At 38.0% G+C, this 23,903-nt stretch overlaps 1 protein-coding gene and 1 long non-coding RNA gene across 13 annotated transcripts in view; one reads left to right on the top strand and one right to left on the bottom strand.

The window, feature by feature from the left end:
- Window positions 1-11,833, bottom strand: part of LOC109433756 (uncharacterized) — a 29,268-nt gene extending 17,435 nt beyond the window's left edge. For 2 of the 7 annotated variants that reach the window (XR_016021089.1, XR_012498619.2), the window contains exons 1-2: window positions 9,176-11,833; window positions 706-2,906 (exon numbers count right to left, since the gene is read on the bottom strand). This is a non-coding gene — a long non-coding RNA (uncharacterized LOC109433756). The remainder of the gene's footprint in view (window positions 1-705; window positions 2,907-9,175) is intronic. The other 5 variants (XR_016021090.1, XR_016021091.1, XR_016021094.1 and 2 more) reach the window with 5 other exon arrangements.
- PNPLA8 (patatin like domain 8, phospholipase A2) overlaps window positions 11,696-23,903 on the top strand; it is a 47,478-nt gene continuing 35,270 nt past the window's right edge. Inside the window, exons 1-3 of one of the 6 annotated variants that reach the window (XM_074340542.2) lie at window positions 11,696-11,837; window positions 18,622-19,633; window positions 19,780-19,929. In XM_074340542.2, coding sequence (XP_074196643.1) covers window positions 18,878-19,633; window positions 19,780-19,929 — 906 coding nt within the window. In that variant the 5' untranslated portion in view covers window positions 11,696-11,837; window positions 18,622-18,877. Of the gene's footprint in view, window positions 11,838-11,874; window positions 12,017-12,164; window positions 12,283-18,488; window positions 19,634-19,779; window positions 19,930-23,903 lie in introns of those variants that run through there. The other 5 variants (XM_019710238.3, XM_088797817.1, XM_074340543.2 and 2 more) reach the window with 5 other exon arrangements.

The following is a 23,903-nucleotide window of genomic DNA, read 5'->3' as shown; positions in this document are numbered from 1 at the left end:
CCCAAAATTCAGTAATCAAAATTAATAATATTTTAAGGCAATATTTTTTAAAATCAGAATTAATGAAAAAAATTCACCATGAACAAAATTTTAAATAAAGGCAGAGTTAGTATACATCCACAGACTGCACCGGCATGTCAGACCTATAAAAGTTGTCCCTCCCATTTTCAGGAAATCCAATTTGAGAGAATTTAGAGAAGACTGCATAAATCATGTATAATTATTGTAAGAAGACGTATAACACAACATTTAAAAATATTTTCTGTGAACAGTTTTGAAACAAGGAGCAGCATATAATATACTCGTACATATAATATTGACTACATTCTTCTTCCTAACCTTGAATTTTTTCCTAGACTGATGTGCTACATTTTGGTGAAGAGTTTGGGTTTGAGGGTAGGTTATATTTAGTTTTTACTGAAGTTTTTCAGGTATGGATGCATAGGGGGCAATGATTGTGTAGCAGAAAGAGCACCGGCAACCTACTGTCCTGCAAATAAGTGCCAACTGTACCGTTTGGTGTCTGTGGGGGGGGGTGCTGTGGAGCTCTAGCTGGGAAATGGGAAAGCTCACACTACTTTGACGGGTTACTGGAAAATTAAATGAGCTTGTGTGTCTGAGACAGCTTTATAACTGAAAAAAAAAAAGCCATAGAAAAGTTATGATTCTTAAGGTGACACAACCAGACAAAAGGACATTATTTACCTCTTTTTCTTCACTCTACGTAGGGGCAGATACACAGTTATGTTCCATAAAATTGTTGTTGCATCAATAAGTGTTTAATAAATATCTAAAAATAAAAAAATAAAGACAACTTTTTCAGACCTTTGATTAGAGAGTTGTCTGAGTGGACAACAGGTCAGACTTTCCTCTCTGAAAGGATCTATGTCCGTTTTCCTCATGTATTTTCTGCCCAGCTGGCCAGAAGCACAGTTTGAGCATTTGTATCTGAGGAAGAAGTTATTCCCAGTTAACGTCTAAATATTTTAGAATTTTTCTTCTGCTACTACAGAATCCTCTTAGAATAACTAAAATTTTTTTGTGTGAAAAATTATATTGGACCTGGCATGTTTAATACCCTCAAGTAAGATTTTATTATGACTTAAAAACATAATTACAACTTGTATAAAAACCTAAATTTTATGTACTGAACTACGCATTTTAACAAAGTACATATGTAAGACGTATAAGGCTTATATGCTTTCTGTGTCAAATAGAATCGTTTTATATGACTTATGAACAACAAATAATGATACTAATATAGTTTTTAAATTTTGGCAGTCCTCAAGTCTGAGCAGACAAGATTTAGGTTTAAAATTATTTCAAAGCCTTGGGAACCTAAATTATTGATCAAATCCACAATTTGAATGGACGTATCTCTAATAAGACTATGTGACATTTGGAAATAGACAGGTTGCAGTGCCACTTACTAGCTGGCTAATCATGAGATGAATACGTAACTGTGAGGTTGTCTCTCCGACTGTAAATATGGAAACAAGAAGATCTATTTTGCAAGACTGTTGTGAGAAATAAGTTAGCTTGTGTCTATGAAAAACCTAACAGAGTCCGGGACATAAACTAGGTCATCAAACTGTCAACGCCACTTCCCCCTTATAACATACACAAGATCTTTGATAAACACAAGGTCCCATTCTTTTTTAGTTACTTCTCAGAATTGTCCTACAAATATTTGAATGCGCAGTGATACACTCCCAGGACAGGGAGGAGGTGAATCACCACTTTGCTTTTCCCTCAGGCCCTTACCATTACGACCACTGCCACCCAACATTGTTCTTCAACAGCATGTTATTTCTCGGTATTTCTTGGCTCATTAACACTAAGTACTGAAATTTCTATATGTGTTTTCTACGCAGAAAAAAATTACTACCCAAACTACTTACTTGGTCTTTCCCTCTTATGATTTGCTTCCGGTAGAGGACTCCAGGCTCTCTGCCATTTGCTGGTGGTTTACACCAGGGGAGGCAAGAAGAGCAGTTTGCTGGGATCAGGCTCCACTAATAACAACAGTCAGGAGAGATCATGGATAAGTGACAAACTGGGGAATAGCTAAAGCTTTAGACTGAAGACTTCTGAAGTTAAACAGTCAAGATGGAGGACCCAGATAAACTGTGTGGGCCATGAACGGATGTTTATTTTTAGAGCTAGTGGTTAAACAGATTCAAAATGATTCTTTTAAGTCAAGACTTTCATTTTCACTATAATTGACTTATCTTCAGGAATTTTTATTAATGTGAAAAGCTTACAGTTTTTTTCAAATGTTGTTTTTTATCATACTTGTATGTTTTACCCAAAATGTTTCACATTCAGGGTAAGAATGACCTAGAGAGGTACTTCCTGTGAGGCTTTCATTTTCTCAGCAGTAAGCTCAAAATAGTATATCCCTGTTTTTCAATTTCCAAAGACTCCCTTCTTTTATTAAATGTCTTGTGGGGACATGGTTCCTTTGAAAGCTTAACCCTCTGGTGATGTGACTTCAACAAGAGGGTCCATTTCATTTTTCTCAAGTCTTTCATTTTCTTACATCAACCTTTTCTCTTCCTGTCTTAACTTTATTGTCATCTTTAGCTGCGCTAAGAACTCAAAACATAATTTTAAGGAACGGTTTAGGACACATAAAGATGCAGGAAACCAGTATGTCCTCAGCAGTTACAGGCAAACCTCCCCACTCCAAAACCAACCAACCAACCAACAAACAAACAAACACCTGTTAGAATAAGGCATTAATATTGGCGATTAGCCTAAAAGTTTTCGGAAGATGAAGTCAATCTGTCCTCCACAGGAACACTTCCAAAGCAGATGCTGCTGGAGATGCCACCATTCTGCCCACTTCTTCCCTTCCATGGGAGATGCCATTCAAGGTGGCCAGTGGCGGGCAATCTCAGCTCCTGAAAAAATGGGTTCAAGCTGCTTGTCAGTCTAGCGCTGTTAAATTGCTACTATGAAATATCCTTAGGAAAGTGGTAACAAAATCTGCAACTGCTAATTCTCAAACATGTTTACACCCATGAGTTATTAACCAAGATCTTGATGCTAGATTTGATGCCCTATTTGATATAAAGTGTCCAGAGGCTGAGCCCACTTACGCATAGATACTGGAGGCGGCACCTGGAACCTTCACCCTAAGCACCTGCATTTTCAGCCCCTCCCTTCATCTCTCTCTCTCTCTCTCTCTCTCTCTCTCTCTCTCTCTCTCTCTCTCTCTCTCTCTCTCTCTCTCTGTGTTTATGTGCATGTCTCACTCTGTCTCACTTTCTTCCAGGTACAGCATAACCTTCTTCTATGAACACATGAGATTTGAAGCCAGAAAAGTCCAGACAGAGCGTCCCATGTCTCCCCTCCATTTCACAGGTAGGAGATGGAGGCCCAGGAATACCACTTGTCCCTCTCTCTCCTCCCCCTAGAAGGTGACCTAGGGCAGCACTGCTGAGCATCTTAGGTGCCAAGTAAACTAAAGAGCATCACACAAGCATGTTGCAAGAAACCCATATTTCTTTAAAAAAATAAATATTCTCTGGCATTTATTTTCTGGTGTTGATACAGTCTCAAACAATGAAACCAAAGTTGGTGCTTGAGTCCATAGATATTAGTCTTCACATATATAAATGTATGCTTCATCCTGTCAATGTGTTCTCTACAGCTGATAAAACGATACATGATTTTAAGTAGAGCAAGAGAAATTGAGATTAGATGTCAAGAAAAAACAACTTTTAGGAAGGCAGAGAGGGATTTTTGTTGCCCACAAAGCCGTCCGTTAACAATCTTAGCTTTGGTTCACACCACGCCACGCTCCAGGCCTCCGATTTCTCTTTGCTCTGCAAGGCCACACTGGTGTTTGTGCGTGGTGCCTTTTGCATCCGCGGGTCTCTTTGCCTGCAGTGCTTATCTCACTTCCACGTGTCAGCTGCCTCTTACCATTCGCTTCTCAGTGCTGAGATCACTCCTTGAGGGCCCTCTCTGACTGCCACAGTGGCAGGCAACTGCTCAGGGACTATCTCCTTGCCCGGTTTGAATTCTTGGCATATAATTTTTCCACCAGGAATTTTTATTGCTTCATTGTTCATCACAGGTTTTTTTTGTCTGCCTTCTTGTCTACTGAGATCTACTGCCTCCAGTATCTCAATACACTTCACTTTGGGAATTTTAGATTAAGCAGGGCACCCTGTCTGACGTTTCAAAGTCTTGGTCAATGACTTGATAGTGTAAACAGGTTTGAGATTTAGCCGTTGCTCATTTATTTACCACTTTCTAAGTAAGTATTTCACCAGAACTTAGCTGTATTGTTTATGGTTACTTCCCAGTGCCCAGAACAGTGCCTGGCATATACATGTTGAATGAATTCAATGTTTGTTGAATGACTGTACACGATTTTTTATTAGTGTCTGGGAATGATCCTTCTTTTGAAGATAATTATTTAATCATTTTAACTTCATTTTTACAAGTTTTCTGGGACCAGGGTTGAATGTAAGAGCTAGAATTGATCTAAAAGATGCTCTATTGGATCCAAATACATCATTTTACAGGAGAAAGAACTGAGGGCACACATATGCCCTGCCTTTTTTTGGGGGGGGGAAGATATTGGGGAACAGTGTGTTCTTCCAGGACCCATCAGCTCTAAGTCAAGTCGTTGCTTTCAATCTAGTTGTGGAGGGCGCAGCTCACTGGCCCAGGTGGGAATGGAACCTGTGACCTGGGTGTTATGAGCACTGCGCTCTAACCAACTGAGCCAACCAGCCACCCCCGTCCTGCCTTTCTTGACCTGTTCTGCCACGTGAGGGAGGCCGTCTCCCAGGCCACTACAATGATGTCTTCACCATATTCCAAGAGTTTTCTCCCCTTTTTAGGTGACTGTGTCTCTTACCAGTTTGGAAGTACCCCAGAGCATGGAGATATTCAATCAATCGATGAGGAAACATTGTGATCAGCATAAGCATGTCCTACAATCTTCTTGAATTCAGATCTCTAAATGCTTTGAGTGAGTCATCTCTTGTGCCATAGGGTACCAATTTGATTTCAGTATAGAAAAAGCAGGTAAGCAGGTAATCTCTTTGGAGATTACTGTGTAATGTGGTTTATTTTTTTCCCTCTGCTTTATTCTGTTCTTTTATGAAAGGAAGATAATTTTCCCCCAAAACATAAGAAAGGAACTGGCGGTTTTACTAACACATGACACTTGCTAGGCTGAAAAATGAGATGTAATTCAAATAAATCGATTAAACTTAACTGCTTTTTAAAATGATAACTATCTCAGTACTTCCATATCCAGAGGCACTTCAGTCAAGATATGGTTGACAGTGTATCTGATGACTGTGTCAAGGAGGACACAAAGTATCTTCTTCAGGGTATCTTTGATGAGAAAAGAGGTTACAAGACTTGCCCACCATCATGTTTGGAAAGACAAAATAATAACTTTGTTTTGTATGTTTCTGAACCCCACACTTTTAAAGATTTTATGATATGATACAATCAAGTATTGCTACCTTTTAAAAACTGACATTTTATCTCAGACTGGATACAAATGTTGTTGAAAAAGTCCTTGTAAACAGATGAATATATTTTTCAAGTCTGGGAACTGAGACTTTAAGGTTAGGTAATTTGTTCAAGTAAGTGGCAAAGCTAGAACAGGAATCTAAGTCTGCCAAACTCCAAAGCTCATGCTTTTCACAAGTGCTATACTTCCCAAACAGTGTTAGTCAGTCCCTACAAATCCCTAAGCATTCAGGGATTGTAAAAAGCAAATGGGTACTGATTCATTCATTCTTTCAATCAGTGTTTATCTGCTCGCTGTGTTGAACCTGGTTTTTGTTTTTCTGCTCTGTATTCCTCTCCTCCTTCAGGGAAAAAGTTTTGTCCCAAGACAAAGTCTGTGGTTCTGGGAGCTGCTGTTTTCTTAAAAGACCCCACATCTTAGGGTACTTTTGAGGAGTCTGAGGTAGCCTGACCATGCTATCCAATCACCATACCTGACTGCCTGGCCATGGATCAGAATGACTTCAGGTGATTGAATTGGGATTCTGAGAATTTTTACTGATGAAAAAAGGGAGGCTTGCAGAAGTTATTTGCTCAAGGTATCACAACCAGTAAATGTTAAGGATAAGGCTTCAATCCTGTCTCAACTCAGAAGTTAAGTATCACAAATATTGATACTTACCTATAAGAAATTGACAATAAAGTTCAATGTTAGAGCATCTTTAGATTTTTGCTAAATTTTTAACTGGATAAGGTGGCCTATAAATGAGTATCAAAGCAAGGAATAACCTACAAAAGTATTAGGTAAAAGGTAGAATGTAACTTAGATTCAAAAGCAAGTTAAAGAAAATATAATTATTTGTGTCTTTAAGATTTTAATTTTATGTTGTTACTCTTATGCTAAAACCTGAGAATTAAACTGTCTATTAATAAAACTATGTTTTTTCACCCAGAAAATTATATTAACTGATTTAGTTCCTCTGGGGATGTCCCAGTTGGATAAACTGGCTCAAGGTTGACAGAGATGTCTGGACTGCAGATGTAGATGGGCAAAATCTTTAAGGCAATTTTAGAGGTAAAGAAAGAATAGGTTAAGTAGGAAAACAAGATAAGAGGAACAGAGCTCCACATCTTCAAAGCTTGACCTCTCATGATGCCAAAAGCAATCTACTTAAATTTGACCATAGTATTCTTTTGCCTTAAAATCTAACAATGACTCTGATTACCTCGAAGATCAAGATCAAGTCCAAGTTCAACCTCAGCTCTCAGCCAACTCGTATATCACATTTCCAGGACCAGCAATATGGAAAAGACCACAGTTCCTTTCACGCATAATGGTGAGCACTTAGTAACTGTGTTGTTTCTTATCTCATTGCCTTTGATCATGATGTCTATTCTCTCTATAAAGTTATGGCCCTTCTTCCACACCTTTGCCATCTCCACTACTGCCATCTGTCTTGCTAACAACTTCATCTTTTAAGACTCAGTTCAGAAATCCCCTTTCCAAGTAAGACTTTCCTAACTCCATGGGCTGGACTGGGTATCCCTGCTCTGAGTTCTTATAAAAACGTGTGCATATACCTATTAGAGCTCTTTCCACATTAGCAGTATAATTACCTAAACTCATACCATGAGTTGTATGAATACCCTTCATTTTTTCTTTCTTATCAAATAGCTTGGTGCCAGGCACATAACAGGCACTCAGTAAATAACTGTTGAATCAATGACTCTAATTCATTCAAGATGTACTCAACAAATATTTACTGTGTACCTATCAACTGCCAGGCCTAGATGTTAAGGATCAAAACTGATAAAGTCCTTGCCTTCATTTCTTCAAACTATATAAAGGTAATTATATTAACTTTCTATTGCTGCTGAAACAAAAGATCACACATTTAGTAACTTAAAACAACTCGGATTTGTTATGTCACAATTCTGTAGGTCAGAAGTCCAGGTAGGGTCAACTGGTTCCTTTGCTCCCGGTCTCACAACGTCAAAATCCAGATGTCAATTGATCGAAGCTTTTATCTGGTAGCTCTGGGGAGGAAATGCTTTTAAAGTTTATTTAGGCTGTTGGCATAATTCAGGTCCTTGCAGCTATAGAGCTAAGGTCTCCATTTCCTTGCTGGCTGTCAGCCAGAAGCATCTCTTAGCAACTAAATCTCCTGTATTCCTTGTCACATTGTCCGCACTTCTCCCTGCCACCTCTACGACTCACGAGAATCTCCAACTTCCCTTCTGCCTGAGAAAGTTCTCCATTTTTAAGGGCTCATGCAATTAGGTTGGGCCTACCTGGATAACTCAGGATAATTGCCATTTTTAAAAACCTGTACTCTTAATTACATCTGCAAATTCCCTTTTGCCATGTAACATAACATATTCATAAGTTCAAGGGATTAGAGCATGGGCATTTTTTTAGGAGGTAATTATTCTGCCTACTACAGTAGTTCTTCTGGATTTATTTCCTGGCATAGTTCTCACTCAGATGATTTAAAGGAATATCTTATAGCAATATGGCCAAATTTATTTTGGCTACAGCGTTGTTTTGTTTTTTAACAATAAAGAGACTCGAGACTCTTTGAAAAGGTATTATGCTACACACTTTAATAGTTAATAGCAAGAGAGGTTGAATATGGATTTAGAGAAGGGAAAGATCTAAAACAGATAGCTAGCAAACCTTTAAACGGCATGAGGACAGCAAGGAAATGATACAGGAGCAACGTGGATGTCTATTTTGTTTAGCAGCAAAAGAATATAGGGTTGAACATTGTAAGGACCTGGCCCACAGTCATATAAGCTGGGCGGCAGTCAAGGTCCCCCAGCTTCTTGGGACACTGTGTGCAGGAGAGCAGGCCATCAGGGCCTGCCAGATGGTTTCTCTCACAGAATGTTCTCTATTTGTTGTATCCATATAACTTTGCTTCTTCTCTGCCTGTGTGCCGAGTGCTATCCCTCCAGGTTGCCACCGGAGACTTTCCTGGTCTGTAAGTCTCAATAAACCTATGGCCCACATTCAACTACCTGGCGGCGTCTTTGGGCTTATGGCTTCTCAAGCACAAATCTTGGAACAATTTGGACTCAGTCTAAATAATAATTCCTATATTTAACATCATTCCAAGTATGATGTTTTGTAAATGTTAAGTATTATTGGTCTGCTATTAAAAAGATAATGTTTTACACACTACTGAATTTATTTTGTTTGAAATTAACTGAAACTCTCTTTTCTTTTAAACCTTTTTCCAACATCAAATGAATCATGAATGGATTTTATTTTCCATCTTTAACTTATGAACCAGTAATCTGAATAAGATTAAAAATCAATTGAACATTACAGAATTGTAGAGAGTCTACTATTTGCTGGGTATTTATGCTAGGTCCAGGAAATACAACTGTAACTATGTTCCCCGCCTACAGAAAACTCATAGCCATATAAAAAAATAAATTACAATATCATGCATCCAGGGCACTAAGAGAAGTAAGAACAAATGGAAGGAATAACTTACTGTATGAAGTAGTAAGATAAGGCTATCTTTTAAAAAAAAAATTTCTTTTTAAAGACAATTTTTAGAGAGGCTTTTGGTTCACAGCAAAATTGAGAGGAAACTACAGAGATTTCCCAGGTACCCTCTGCCCCATACATAACCTCCCCCATTATCAACATCCCCTACCAGAAGGGGACATTTGTTACCTTAGACTCAAAGGGTCCGCTTGCCTGTGGGCATCCAAGCCAAAAAGATAGAACAGGAAATTGCAGCAAAGAAAGTAAAAGTCTATTTAAGAAGCTTGTGCCAAGCCCAGAGACACAGGAGAGCCTGTGCTCTCAAAAACTTGGCTCCTTGGTGGCCTCTAGTGGCTCGGTTACATAAGGGAAAAATCATTAATGATGGTTACTATGGGAGTTGGGGCCGGGGACTCTACTGATTGGTTGGGGCTAAGGCAGGGAGCAGTCGATCACGGCCTCAGGTCCTGGTGTCAGTCATGGCACTGTTTGGTCTGGTTTCCACGGGATGTGGTTTGTGGGGCTGTTCTGCCTTCATGAGTCTGGAGTGGAAACATAACTGAGGCCAAGGTGTTATCTTTGTTTGACGAAAGTCTTATTCTAATTTGAGATTTAGTTATTACATCCTGCTTATGGTTGATAGACTGGAAGCTTTATTCTTAAGTGAGTCTAATGCTGACCAGAACCTCATGTCCTAAGGGCTTAATGATTAAAAGGAGTGGACATACTGTATATGTAAAGACAGGAGGATCTGGGGAAAGAATGCAAGGGAGTCACAGTTCTGTCAGGCTAAACAAAGCTAGCTTGGATCAAAACAGAATGCACTCTAAAGAAATGAAGCTCGGGGCGGCCAGATAGCTCAGTTGGTTAGAGCCTCAGCTCTCAACAATAAGGTTGCTGGTTCAATTCCCGCATGGGATGGTGGGCTGCACCCCCTGCAACCAAGATTGAAAACGGCTATTGGACTTGGAGCCGAGCTGCGCCCTCCACAACTAGATTCAAGTGTAAGACTAATTTTTCCTTTAACAATAAGGAGAAGCATCTCTCCAGAACTAAAGATACTTCTATATGCCTCTAAAGTTTAATTTGTGCATACGTATTTTAGCTATTGTATATAGCTCAATAATATGTCTGGATTATGTACTGCAGGGGTTTACCAGGCATTATGATGTGCACAATCCAGCCATTTGTGCCCCCAAAGACAAGCAAGCTGGCTCCTCACCTTAAAATAATAATAATAATAATAATAATAATAATAATAATAAATCAGTCTAGCACTATGTTTGGTAGCTCATACAATTCCCCCTAAAAGACGACAATAATCTTATAGGAGGCAAAATATTAATACTCATAGTAGGTCTAGGGGGCGAGAGTGACAGTCTTGATAATTGTCTTGGTGTAGAATTAACCCCAGGTCATTCACAGAATGTAATTTACGAGACTCTACAATAGTGAGAAAAGATTTACTGAAAGTCAGAGAGAGACAGATCTGGCAAAGGGAAGTTTTGCCAGGACAGAGTCCGATAGGGACAGCTGCCCCAATGAGGAGTGCTTGGGTTTTATATTTTTCTAAGCAGGATGCTTGTCAGCTTGCAGTGGGGCTGCCATTACAATTGTCTTCTCCTGGAAACTGTTCTGTTCCCATTTGACGGATGTCAGTTTGCTGTTGCTATTGGGAATGGTTCTGTTCCCATCTATGATGAATGCAGGTGCAGTGCTAGCCAGGGGATTCAGAGCCAAGCAGTTAATGTTTAAGCTCATTCCTGCCAGTTTACAAACTTGCGCCTGTTAACTCTTTGACTGTCCCATCCTGCCCACTCCTGTTAACTCTTTGTCTAATCAGTTTGAGGTCTAGTGATGACTACTTTTCTACATTTCCTAACCTCAACTTATTTGCAAGGTCAATTCAAGTGAGTAAAGGAAGCTGTTTTAACTACTCAAATTAGCTTCTGCAGCATGAAAGCTGCTTGATATATAAAACAATGGGCATGGCTATGTTCTAATAAAACTTTTTTTTATGGACACTGAAATTTGAATTTCATGTCACTGTCATATGTCCCAAAAACTTTTTTTTTAACCACTGAAAAAATGTAAAATCCATTCTTAGTTTACTGATGTACAAAAAACAGGTGGTAAGCCATATTTGCCCCTAGTTTGCTAACCTGGTATGCATAAAATGTCAGAATTAGAAAAATATTAAGTGTTACGTGCGGGACCTTCCTGGGGCGGTATGTATTAACTCTACAGTCTAACTTCCAATGTGATATACTTGCAAGCCCGTTCTAGTGCTATTTAGTCCAGGTGGCCATTTCCAGGGATGGTGACAGAATGGAGGGTGCTCACTACTCCCCAGGAGGTTAGTAACGCAGAACCGAGCTCCTAAGCCCGGACAGAGAGTGGACAGGGCTTTCAAGGACGTGGAGATCGAGGCTTAGCTCAGCTGCAAAGGATAGAGGCCCGCAAACAAGAGCACAACGCAAAACGAACTCCTCAGGCCCGCCTCCAGGCAGCGCCTCTCCGGCACAAGCAGGCGCGTGCCCCCAGGCACGCCTTCCGCCTGGCGCTCAGTCACTCTCTATTGCGCATGTCCGGGGACAGGGCAGGAGCGGTGACTGACCCGGAGGCAGAGCCCGAAGGAAGCGGAGGAGCTCCCGTGGGCCGGCGGGTAGACGCGGACAGCGTGCGCGTCACTTCCGCTGGGACGGGGCGGAGCTGGGGAGGAGGTGGTTCCCGGCTGCTGCTCTTCGGTTTGCTTTGGAAGCTCAGCTGATGCGGGTCCACCCGAGTGGACGTCAGTGCTGGGAAGAGTCGCGTCGCCACTGCCGCCGAAGTAGTTGCGGCCTGCATCCGGGTGAGTGGCTGCTTGGGTACCGACGTGGGATGGTAGGACGGGGAAGCTGGCAGCCTGGTAGCCCCGAGCGCTTGTCCCGGTCGCCGGGTCTCCTTATCTCTGCTCCGAGGGCGCTTCCAGCGTGAGAGGGCGGGTTGACGTCCGGCTTGCGGGAGGCCCGAGGACCGAGGCTCCAAAAGGTGACCTGGCAGGAGCCCGGGGGTCCTGGGGCTGGTTGGTGCGCGGTGCCCTCGGCCTCCGCCGTGGGTTTTGCTGGCCCAGACGTGCAAATTGTTTTGGTTTCTCTGGTCCCGCCCCACGCTTCCTGTCCCACCCCCACGACTCCTAGCCTAGTTACCCAGAGTCTGTTTTCCTGCCCCCGGACTCTAGGGTTTTCCAACAGTTCGCCGGTGACTGTCAAAACGGTTTCCCTATTCTACATCATTCTCGAATGTCAGTGCACCAGGTGATTCCATTGCTTCATATTTTTATTTGTCAGCGATTTCTTTTTAACCCCACCCACATTTAAGTCTATCCCTGTCTGCTGTTGCTAAAGTGAATTCAGGTGTGTGCTTTTTGAAAGGTGAAACTATGAATCGTTGTGTTGCAGTGCTTCAGGCCATGGTCATTTCTATCCTCATGTTGGGAGGAACTTGGTTTCTATGTTTAATGCAAGGATAACGTTAAAGAAAAGTGGTGACTCCAAGAAAAAAGAGATGTGTCATAAGGGACCGTCATACAGTCCTATTTAAAGTATTGCTTTTACTGCCTGTAATAGTTGCATCCCGATTTCACAGTCCTGATTGTTAATATTTCAGAAGTGACAAAACTATTTCAGTGTATGAAGAAAATGCTGTTCAAAACGTGAAATATTAAGAATTTAAAATCCGAGAATTTTTAAAAAGTACATTAAACTGTGAACTGAGAGTTTATGCCTCTTAGGAAGCAGTTTCAAGTTCATTGCAGTTATTTTGTTAAAATTGCTTGTGCAAATTAGTTGTACTTTCATTGTAAGAAAATGTTCTGATTTCGTAACTTCGTCAAATTTTTTCTTAATGTACGTCTTGTTCTATTTCTATATGAGATCTAAATTAAAATCTGGAAAATAGTATCCTTTTAATGAGAGATGTTGAATGAAAGGATCAGTTTCACTATTTTATGTATTTACTTGCTTCACATGCAAAGTTGATAGAAGTACAGCTTGTACTTTGAGTTGTTTTTTTTGGTTTAGTAATGACAGAGGAATTGTGCTGAAGGGTACATATTGCCTCACTTGTGGAATGTATATTTATGAGAAGGTCAGAGAGAGAACTATTAGCTCCGGACACCTTTTTATCCTTTCATGTCTTAGTTCTAATCTTTCCCTCAGGAGCCATATATTTTACTTTGTTCATCATTCAGCAGGTTTTTAGAACTTGCTATTGTATTGGTTTCCATTGCCCTGATTTTTTTCAGACTGTTATTTCTCCTATGCTTTTTTGTTTCCTTGGTAACTTGCTCTTTCTAACTGGATAGCAGGCAAAGCTCTACCCTTGTTCTTTTTAAAACAGTTTTGAAATTTAAAACCCAAAAGATACTTTAGTAGGTCCATGAATATCCTTAAATGTCATGGAAAATACAGTGTATATATTCAAATAAGCATTTTTCAAGGAAGAGGAGCTTTTATCAGATTCTATGAACCCCAGATTCTCAAGAATTACTACACATCTTTCTTTGATAAAGCCAGTCTTATGGTTTCACCTATCACTGTGCTGATAACTCCTATGTTCCTGTAGGTACATCTCCATTTGAGTGTTCCACTGTTACTTCGTCCTGTAAATGCAAAAGATTTTTCTTTCATATTAAATTGGCCCCCTTCCCAGTTATTTCATATTCACAAAAGGCATTCTCCTTGTGTTTCTGATCAAAAACCCTGAAGTTGGATTGACACCTCCCTCTCCTTACCCCATACTTCCTTGTCACCAAGTCCTGTGTTTTGTTTCCCCACTTTCAAAGTGTGGCTTAGAGTAACCTCCTTTACAGTACTATTATCTTAATTTCAACCCTTGTCACTTTATGCCTACATTATTGTAATAACTAAGTGAAGTCCTCTGTGAATTCATTCTTTCCATCCTCAGTTGAGCCTCCACCTAGCACTTGCCTTATTTCCTCTAGTTAGAACTCAGTTCCATTTCCTAGAGGTTGGTCTAAGCCTCTCTTCTATTTATACCAACGCTGTGTTTATACTATCCTATAAATAGGTAGTCTAGTCTTCCCTGATCTTTTCTCAGTTGATAGCACCTCCCATTTTACATTCTTCTGTTTATACTTTTGCAACATAATGTCTGTTCAGCTGAATTTACTCTCAAAACACTTATCTGCATTTAATGGTGATGTGATGTGGGAGCAGCTAAATTAATCTTGTTGATTTTGTTGACAGCTGTCTATGTTTAGTAATTTTTGCTTGATAATTACAGTTTCTAGAGAGGTGTATTAAAATATAATCATGAAAATGTCTAGTCTTCCTGTAATTGTTCCTTTTTTTTTCTTTATATATAGTGTATTTCAATGCTAAGTTGATAGGTGTATTCATAATTAGTCATAACGGTTATATTTTATTGAAAAGAAACAATACAGACTCCTTAGTCCAGGCTTATATAGCTCTGTCTTCTGCTTGACTCTTGGGCCCATCTCTTCAATTTTTCCCATTTCTTACTTCCTTTTAACCACATTGTTGTTCTTGCTATTCCTGAATAGACAAAGCCCATTCCAGTCTCCAAAGCCTTGGTTGCTTTTTCCTTTGCCTTGAATGCTTTTTTCTCAGCTACTTTTAATAATTTTCTTCCTCACTTCATTCGGGTGGCCGGTAAAATGTCAACTCAATTCTTCTCCTGACCAAATCAACTAAAAGAGCAGTCTCTGTGCCCTTCCTCCCCAACCTCCAGCTTTACTTTTCCTCATGGCACTTCTCTACCTGATATTATACATTACGTTACTTACTTGTTAGTGAATTGTCTTCTTCTCCAAGGCCTAGAGTACTACCCGAGGTTTAATACAAGTAAGTAAATGGATTACTCCTTTTACTGTTGTATACTACCCCTCTTTTATCCTTATTTAATGCTTTTACCTTAAATTTGTGTTAAAGTGTTTTTTACCTTGTGTTATTAATATAGATGTGATGTATCGTTTTCCACATTCTTTGTTTTCAATTGTCCTTTGTCATTATATTATAGGTGTGTCTAGTAACTAGCATGTAACGGGAGTTTTCATTTCTAAAATTTTGCTCTTCTTGTTCACTCTTTGTACAAATCCCTTTTTTGCCTCCTAATTTATGTTCCCTCTGTTATATCATTGACATTGTAAATCTGCTTAACTTTTTCTGTTATTTCTAAATCATGGTTACACATTTTGCTATTGGCTAAATTTGCTGATCCTCTCTGTCAAGGTGATGGGTCATTTCCTTACAAGTTTTGTAATCTTTGTGAGTTCAGTTTCACTGGTGGTGGCTTAGTGTGGGAGTTCCATTTGCCCTGAGCTTTGGAAATGCGCTTAAGTGGTAGTTTCTGTTGCCTTGGCTCAAGCCCCACGGGATTCACCAGCTCTGACTCGGCCTCCTTTGCTTAGGGCCTCTGCGCCGTCAGGGTGGTGTGGCTGCACATCCAGGTCTGTGATGCTTCAGCAGTGGACTTCCCACTGTTGTTCTCTTTTTTTATTGTTAAAAAACACATATCATAAAATTTACCATCTTAATTATTTTTAAGTGTATAGTGCAGTGGCGTTAAGTACATGCACATTGTTGTAAAACACTTCATCTTGCAGAACCAAAACTCTGTGATCATTCAACAGCAACTCCCCTTTGCCCTCTTCCCCCAGCCCCTTGTAACCACCACTCTGCTTTCTCTGTCAAGGAATTTGACAACTCTCGATACCCCATGTAAACAGAACCAGCATTTGTCCTTTTGTGACTGGCTTACTTTACTTAAAATAATGTCCTAAAGGTTTGTCCTTGTAGCATGTGACAGGATTTCCTTCCTTTTCAAGGCTGCATAATATTCCATTGCATTTATATACCACATTTTGTTTGTTCATGTGTCCATGGACATATGGATTGTTTCCATCGCTGCTCTTGTGAATAGTGCCGCTATGAATATATGTGTGCAAATATCTCTTTGAGACCCTGCTTTCTGTTCCTTTGGTTGTATACCCAGAAACAGGATTGCTGATAGTGTATTTAATTTTCTGAGGAGCCACCGGACTCTTTCCGTAGCGGACGCCCCATTCTTGTCCCACCAACAGCGTTCAAGTGTCGTGGCTTCTCTACATCCTAGCACCTGTTATCTTCTGGGTTTTTCGGTTGTTATAGTAGTCATCATATTGAATATGAGGTGATCTGTCATTTGATTTAGATTTGAATTTCTCTGATGATCAGTGATGTTGAGCATCTTTTCATATGCTAGTTGGCAATTTGTATATCATCTTTGGAGAAATGTCTGTTCAAGTCCTTTGCCCATTTTTAATTGGATTATTTGTTTTTTGTTGTTGAGTTGTAGGAGCCCGATTTCGGTTTAGAGCATGGCTTTTTATCCACAAGTACTTTAATTGTGTTTTATCAAGTATTTCTGTGTTGGGGATTGTAGAGCTTTTACGTTAATTCAGCTTATTACATTGACTGGAAGTCCTGAGGAGTTCAGAAGAGTCAGGAGGGCAGGTAGGTTGCTTCTTTTTTCTCCTCCCCTCTGTAAAACTGCGTATTTTAAAATAATATGCTCACATGCAATTTAGAAAGAACTAAATTCAGACTACCGTCTTCTGAGCAGTCACAATAGGTTCTTGGTTTCTGTCTTTCTCAGTCTTGTCCCATTACTCCATTCTGTCAGATCTGCTAGAATCTTTCTATGTCATCCCTTTGCTTAAAATACTTTATTGACAGTTAATCTTTAATGTCCTTGGCAAGATTTATAGGACCCTTCATAATCTCATCCAAACTATCTTTGCAACATCATCTTCTATTTTCCCTCATTATTCTCTCCTGGTCCTGGAGCAAAACTGGACTACTTGGCAGTTTTTGCTCATATTGTATATGCTTTCTTAAATGCTTTTTCCCGTTACCCATAATTCTCTCCTTCCCTTCTTATCTTTACCATATGATGAATTTCTTCTTTACTTTGCCCAGTTTTTAGTGTCTTTTTTTGGACTTACCTGGATATCTACTCTTATCTTGTGTCTTACAAGGTACCATCTGTTAAAGTGCTTTAAACTCTCTGATTTTTCTGATTACAAAAGTAATACCTACTCATTGTAAAAAATTCAGAGATTACAAAAGTAATAAAAGCCCTTCACCTCATTCTCTTTTGATCCACATTTCAGTTCACAAGAATAAATAAACTGGTCCTTACCTTTTCTCAATCTCTCTCATTCTGTGTGCGTGTGTGCGCGCGCGCGCAGATTTAAAGTGCTTATGTAGGTTTATGTTTTATTACATAATATCTATATTGGTCTGTCTTAATGTGTGACTAGTACATATAGCATTGTAGCTTGCCTTTTTCACTGTACTCTGTATGAAGGATATGTCGGTATATGCAGATCATCTGGTTCTCTTTAACTGCTATGGTAAATCCACTGTATGTATGTACCGTAATTTATTCAACCATCCCTTGCTAGAAGACATCCCTTGCTAGTAGGATTATTTTTCAGTGTTTTCTTATTTCAAGCAATGCTGCTGGGATTATGTGTATATACCTTTGCAATATTATGCAAGTATTTCTGTAGTATAGATTCTTAATATGGGAATTGCTGATCAAATAATATGTGCCTTTAAATTTGATAGATAGCATTTAATATTTCATTAGATACTGTCAAGTAGCCCTCTGTGTCCCATTTCTCCAGCCCATTATCAGTACTGGATATTATCAATCATTTACATTTTTACCAATTGAAAGAACAAAATATCTCTTGGGCATTTTTCTTTGATGTGAAGAATGTTTTCATATATTTATTCTTCTGTGACTGTCCTGTTTATGTTGCCCATTTTTCTATTGTGTTAATCTTTCTTATGTGTTCTTTTTATGTTGTAGTTATGAACCCCTTGTCTGTTAGGTGTTGCACATAGCTTCTTCTAGTCTGAATTCCTCAATTTAATAAGCACTTATTCCTAGATAGTAAAATCTTCTTTATGCAGCTGTCTCTAGCTCTAGATTGAAAGTTCCTTAGTATCCTGTTTGTCTTTGTGGTCTGCATCTAGCAACATGTTTACTATAGATTAATGGTTATAAATGGTTTACAGTGAATTAAATATAAGACCCGACTCTTGGCTTCAAAGAACTTAAAGCCTACTGTCACAGAAACTTGTTAAGACTTTATCAATAAGGAAGAAAAACAATTTAGTGTCTAAATTGTATATTTCATTATGTGTTGTAGGGAAACTTAGATAAGTTTAGAAGTTGGCAACTTCTCTGAATTAGTGCTCATAAAACATCCTGCTATTTGCTTTCTTTTTTCATTGACATCTGTACTGAAAGATGAATATTTTTGTTAGCTTAAAAGTGAAATCTGTCAACCACAATGGAAATATATTATTCTGTCTTTTTTTCAGACAAGTTAACAAGTTTAGTTTTAAGTAGTAGTGTATTTTATTTGTATACTCAATTTCAATTTTACCTTGAATACTAATTTTTTTTTTCCTTCCCATTTCAGGTAAGCCATGAATTATGGCGTTTCTTAAATGAAGTGTTCAGGAATGAAGTGAAAGTCAAAACATATAGAAAATAAGTGATTTTTAAGTTATGTCTATTAGTTTGACTATAGATATATATATTTACCTCCTTAGTAATGCGCGAAGTCTTTGTGGGAAGCAGAAGAGCAAGCAACTACATATCTTGTGCTCACCTAAACATCACTGGAGGATAAGCCACGTCAATCTACAAAGAGGTTTCCATCCAAGCAAAATAAGATGCAAATGGACCAAAAGTGAAGCACATTCTTGCAGTAAGCACTGCTACACTCCAAGCAATGATGGTTTGCATATTGGGATTTTGAAACTTAGCACTTCTGCTCCTAAGGGACTGACAAAAGTGAGCATTCGTATGTCCCGTATTAAAAGTACTTTGAATTCTGTTTCAAAGGCTGTTTTTGGAAATCAGAATGAAATGATCTCACGTTTAGCTCAATTTATGCCAAGTCCTCGAATATTAAGAAAAGTATCAGATAATGATTGGTTAAAACAGGAAAACATTAAACAAACCATCAAATCTCTGAAAAAATATAGTGAAAAATCAGCAGAAGAGAGCTCTTTTCCCGAAAAGCAAAGTCACGTTATAGATAAAGACGAGGATACCAGTAAACAAAGCCTTTTTCATGACACAAATAGTATAACCACAAAATTTGGAGAGTCATTCTACTTTTTATCCAATCATATTAATTCATACTTCAAACGTGAGGAAAAAATGTCTCAGAAAAAGGAAAATAAACAGTTCCAGGACAAATCAGAACTTGAAGATAAAAAGGTTGAAGAAGAGAAATCCAGTTCTCCAGATCCTGGTGTTCTGCATGATAAAAAGCAAGACTCAGAATCTTCTCTATGTACTGTGGACAAGCCGAAAAATGGGACATCTGAGGCTCTTCCAGTTTCTACTAAACAAAGTATTGCTAACTTTCTTTCTCGGCCCACTGAAGGTATGCAAGCTTTAGTAGGTGGTTATATTGGTGGACTTGTCCCCAAATTAAAGTATGAGTCAAAGAGTCAGTCAGAAGAACAGGAAGAAACTACTAAAGCTGAGCATGCTGTCAGCAAAGACAAAAATGCAGAGGAGAAAAAGCGTTTATCTCTTCAGCGAGAAAAGGCAAGTGTTATTCAGGGTGGGTTTAAGTTTTAATTTTTCTCATATTTATGTTTCATTTCCTAATGGGACCTTAGAAACTTTAACCATTTGTTAGTATTACTAGAGCAGCTTCATATTCTAATCATACGTGTTTTAATATGTCTTAGATTATTGCAAGAGTGAGTATTGATAACAGAACCCGGGCATTAGTTCAGGCATTAAGAAGAACAACTGACCCAAAACTCTGCATTAATAGAGTTGAAGAACTGACTTTTCATCTTCTAGAATTTCCTGAAGGAAAAGGAGTGGCTGTCAAGGTAATTTTAATTTATTTAATTTGGTTTTGTCTCGGAATAAAAATAATAATAAACCTTCTGAAATGGAGAAGGCAGTGCTTTCATTTTTTTATTTAAATATTTTTGTGGTTTTTGTCATATGTGTGATGTGTAATATATTCAGTAATTGCCCTGTTTATTCTCTGATGTACATTATGGTAAATGTTCCCTTTTATTCTGTGATATAAAATATGCTGTTAGTACTAATATCTATACTTTGAGATTAAACATTTTAAAATGAAGCTAAATCTCAGTATATTGGCTTTTCTTGGCCTCAATTCTTTCAAATATAAATTAGTGAAGATAATTTAGACCCATTTTAAATGGACTGTTTTCAGAGAAATGCTATAAAATATGAATGATATGGCTGAGTCTCTTTATATCTATACTTCTAGGATTTGTAATATTTAATGAACAATTTAAAAATACCATATGACATAAATAATGTTAACATTTTATTAGTGCTTATTTTTAATTTGCTATTCAGAAAACTGTAAGTTAACTTAGTTCACATTTTTTCAATTTTTGACGACCATCTTGCTGAGAAATTAACTCTTTAAATAATGTACCCTTCTGTAGTTTTATATTGTATAATACATACATTATAATGGCTAAACTTTAGAATTTCATGTTCATAAAATTTGGGATTATCTTTCATATATATGTAATCTCTTACCTAAAAGATAAATTTTCAAAATAGATACATGCATTTAACTCCATTTAACATTTCAGTAATATACTGAAATCAGAGACCTAAAATAGAATTACATATTTTAAAGACCTCTTAAAAAATTTTATTGAAATATAATACACGCACAATTATAAGTATAAAATTCAGTGAATTTTCAGAAACTGGACACGTCCATGTAACCAGCACCCAGTTGAAGAACAGACTTTACCAGCACTTCAGAAGCATCCCTCGTGTCCCCAGTCACAATCTCCCCCAAAAAGTAATCATAGATTGGTTTTACCCGATTTTGTGTATTATATAAAATGTTATAATAGGCTTCTTTCATTCAACATGTTGGTAGGAATCATTCACACTGTTCTGGGAATTTGTAGATCTTTCGTTCTTGTTGCTTTTATATTTAATGGTTTGAATGTATCACTATTTATTCATTGTACTATTGATAGATTTCTGAGTAGTTTTCAGCTTTAGTCTATTATGAATGAATAGTCTTGCTAACAGAAATTTTGAGGACTCTTATTTTGCATAACTGGTCCCAAATCTAAGGACCCTTCAATTCTAAGGAGAAATGTGATGTAAGAATGTATATTCAGGTCAGTTATGAATGCAAATGTAGAGAGTCTGAAAGAAGTTCTCACTCTTCCCCTAAATTATAAACATCTTACTAACAGTGAACCTGATAAATTGCATAAGACATGTTAGCATATATGCTGTCATGTGAACTTTCCCAACTAAATTTTTTATTATTAAGAATTGAGCTTTTTAAAAAATTAAATTTATTGAGGTGATAAGGGGCTAATATCCAGAATATATAGAGAACTCATACAACTCAACAACAACAACAAAAAATCTGATTAAAAAATGGGCAGAGGACCTGAACCAACACTTCTCAGAAGACATACAAATGGCCACAGATACATGAAAAAATGCTCAACTTCACTAGCTACCCTGTTTCCGCGAAAATAAGGCCTAGCTGGACAATGAGCTCTAATGCATCTTTTGGAGCAAATTAACATAAGACCCAGTAATATATTGTATTTTATATTATATTATATTATATTATATTATATTATATTATATTATATTATATTATATTATTATATTAAAGACGTGGTCTTATGGCGAAATAAGACCAGGTCTTTTATTAATTTTTGCTCTAAAAGACGCATTAGAGCTGATTGTCTGGCTAGGTCTTATTTTTGGGGAAACATGGTATTAGGAAAATGCAGATCAAAACCACAGTGAGATACCACCTCACATCTGTAAGAATTGAGCTTTTTAAAAAGGGTGGAATTATTTGTTATAAATCATCTACATGAGTTTTATCTAGGCAATTGTCTTTGATATTGACTGCTCTAAAAAAACCTAGTTTCTCCTTTTGTGTCTATATAATATATTTTATGTATTGAATTTATGGCAGCCATATCTAGGAAATTGTCTTTGATCATTTTTTCATTGTTGGTGGTGAAGGTGGTTTCCTTTCACTATTTGTTAAATAAAAAAATAACTTTTATTATTTTTAAAACGGGCAGCACATTGATATTGTAGAAAATTAGAAAAAAGGAAAAGAAAAAATTAGAAAATAAAAATAACATGTTTTTACTACCCCAAGATTACCACTGTAATGTGTTTGTATCTATTTGTATTAGATTAGGCTGAGTTAAGCTCTAATAATAACAAAACAGTACCAAAATTTTAGCAGCTTAATACAAAAGAAATTTGTCACTCATGCAAAGTGTGCTGTAGGTTTGGGTGACTCCAAGACCGTGTACTTCCATGTGGTGGCTACTTTGATCCTGTTCCCTGTATCTCTAGACGAGGCTTCCTTTGTCATTGCTATATCAGGGTAAGAGTATTTCAGCAGAAAATACCACAGGTTTCTTCTACTCAAAACTTACTTGTCCCGTCCAGTTGCGCTGTTCTGAGGAGTACTGCCTTTGTGTTCACCGGATCTGGCACCATGAGATTTCTAGCTCTTCCCCAAAGTCAAAATGATTCAGGATATGGAGGCAGCCATGACAGCGCAACTAAAGACACTCACAAAAGAGGACTTCCAGAACTGCTTCATAAAGTGGCAAGAACGATGGGATAAGTGTGTTGGAGGAGAGGGGGAGTATTCTGAGGGGGATAAATGGCAACGTGTCTTTTACTGTAATAATTTTTTTTTTATGTAAACATTCAACGTGTCTTTTGATCGTACCTCGTAGTTAAAGACTCCACCAATATCTTGAGGTGAAACCAGTCTTGTGATTGAGTCCCCTCAAGTCTTCATTTTTGTGATTTCAACCTATGAGACTCTAAATGATCAACTGTTTCCTCTGTCCCTGATTTTATAGCTTTCTGTCTGAACCAAGCCCAGGTTTTTAATACTTTGTTTCTTCTCCCACTCAGCAAATGACTCAAGGGAGGAAAAGATATAGTTTATGAACTCATTTCCCAGCAATTAATCCCCTTTCCAGGTTCTTAGTGCACCCCCCCTTCTCATTTCTTCAGCAGCTCTCTGATGCTTTTAAACAAAAGATGGCACTTTGTATTTTATTAAGCTTTTATAGTTGTTCTTGGAAAGCTACCATTCTATCCTAATAAAAAATGGAAATTCACATTTCCGTGATCCACCATTGCTCAGGTTCCTCTAGTGGGGCCTTGGAGCTAAACACTAAGCCAGAGTAAGAGAAGAGAGGAGAGGAGAGGCTAGGCGAGGTGAGGCGAGGTGAGAGAAAAAATTTAGAACAGTAGTATTTCAGATTTGATTTATCCTAAAAAATGAGTGATGCATTGGGAAGTTACTTGATTTACTGAAGGTTTCACAGCAAAAGTATAGCTGCCACTCAGCTATTCCCTTAAGCCTTAAACCTGGGCTCTTGACCAGATAAGATGCTTCTGTGTATAGAACCTAGGGAGTCTTTCATAAACTCAGCATAGAACCCTAGAGTTTAAGCTCTTGCCTCTGATCAACAATATGAAGTTGAACGCTTAGAAACTTGAAGTTTCAGTTTTGTTTAAACTAATTAATTGTAATGATCAGCTTTTGCCTTCTACTGTAGTTTTATTTATTAACATTTGTTCGTATTTCACTATGAGCTACCCTTGTATCCCATGTGCAATGTACAGAAGGTGTTTTTTTTCTTTTAGTAACAAGTTTAGTTTCCAGTCATTACTACATATGAAGCAGTTTCATCTTCTTAACTTGAGGATTTAGACAAAATATTGTACAATTTATAATGCTAATCTTTTGTAAATTTGTGTTAAGCAAATTATATTTTCTTTA

The sequence above is a fragment of the Rhinolophus sinicus genome, chromosome 4, assembly GCF_057876585.1.
Source record: "Rhinolophus sinicus isolate RSI-liver-muscle chromosome 4, RSI-T2T, whole genome shotgun sequence".
NCBI lineage: Eukaryota > Metazoa > Chordata > Mammalia > Chiroptera > Rhinolophidae > Rhinolophus > Rhinolophus sinicus.
The sequence above is the reverse complement of the archived record's forward strand: the minus strand, read 5'-3'. Positions and strand labels throughout refer to the sequence as shown.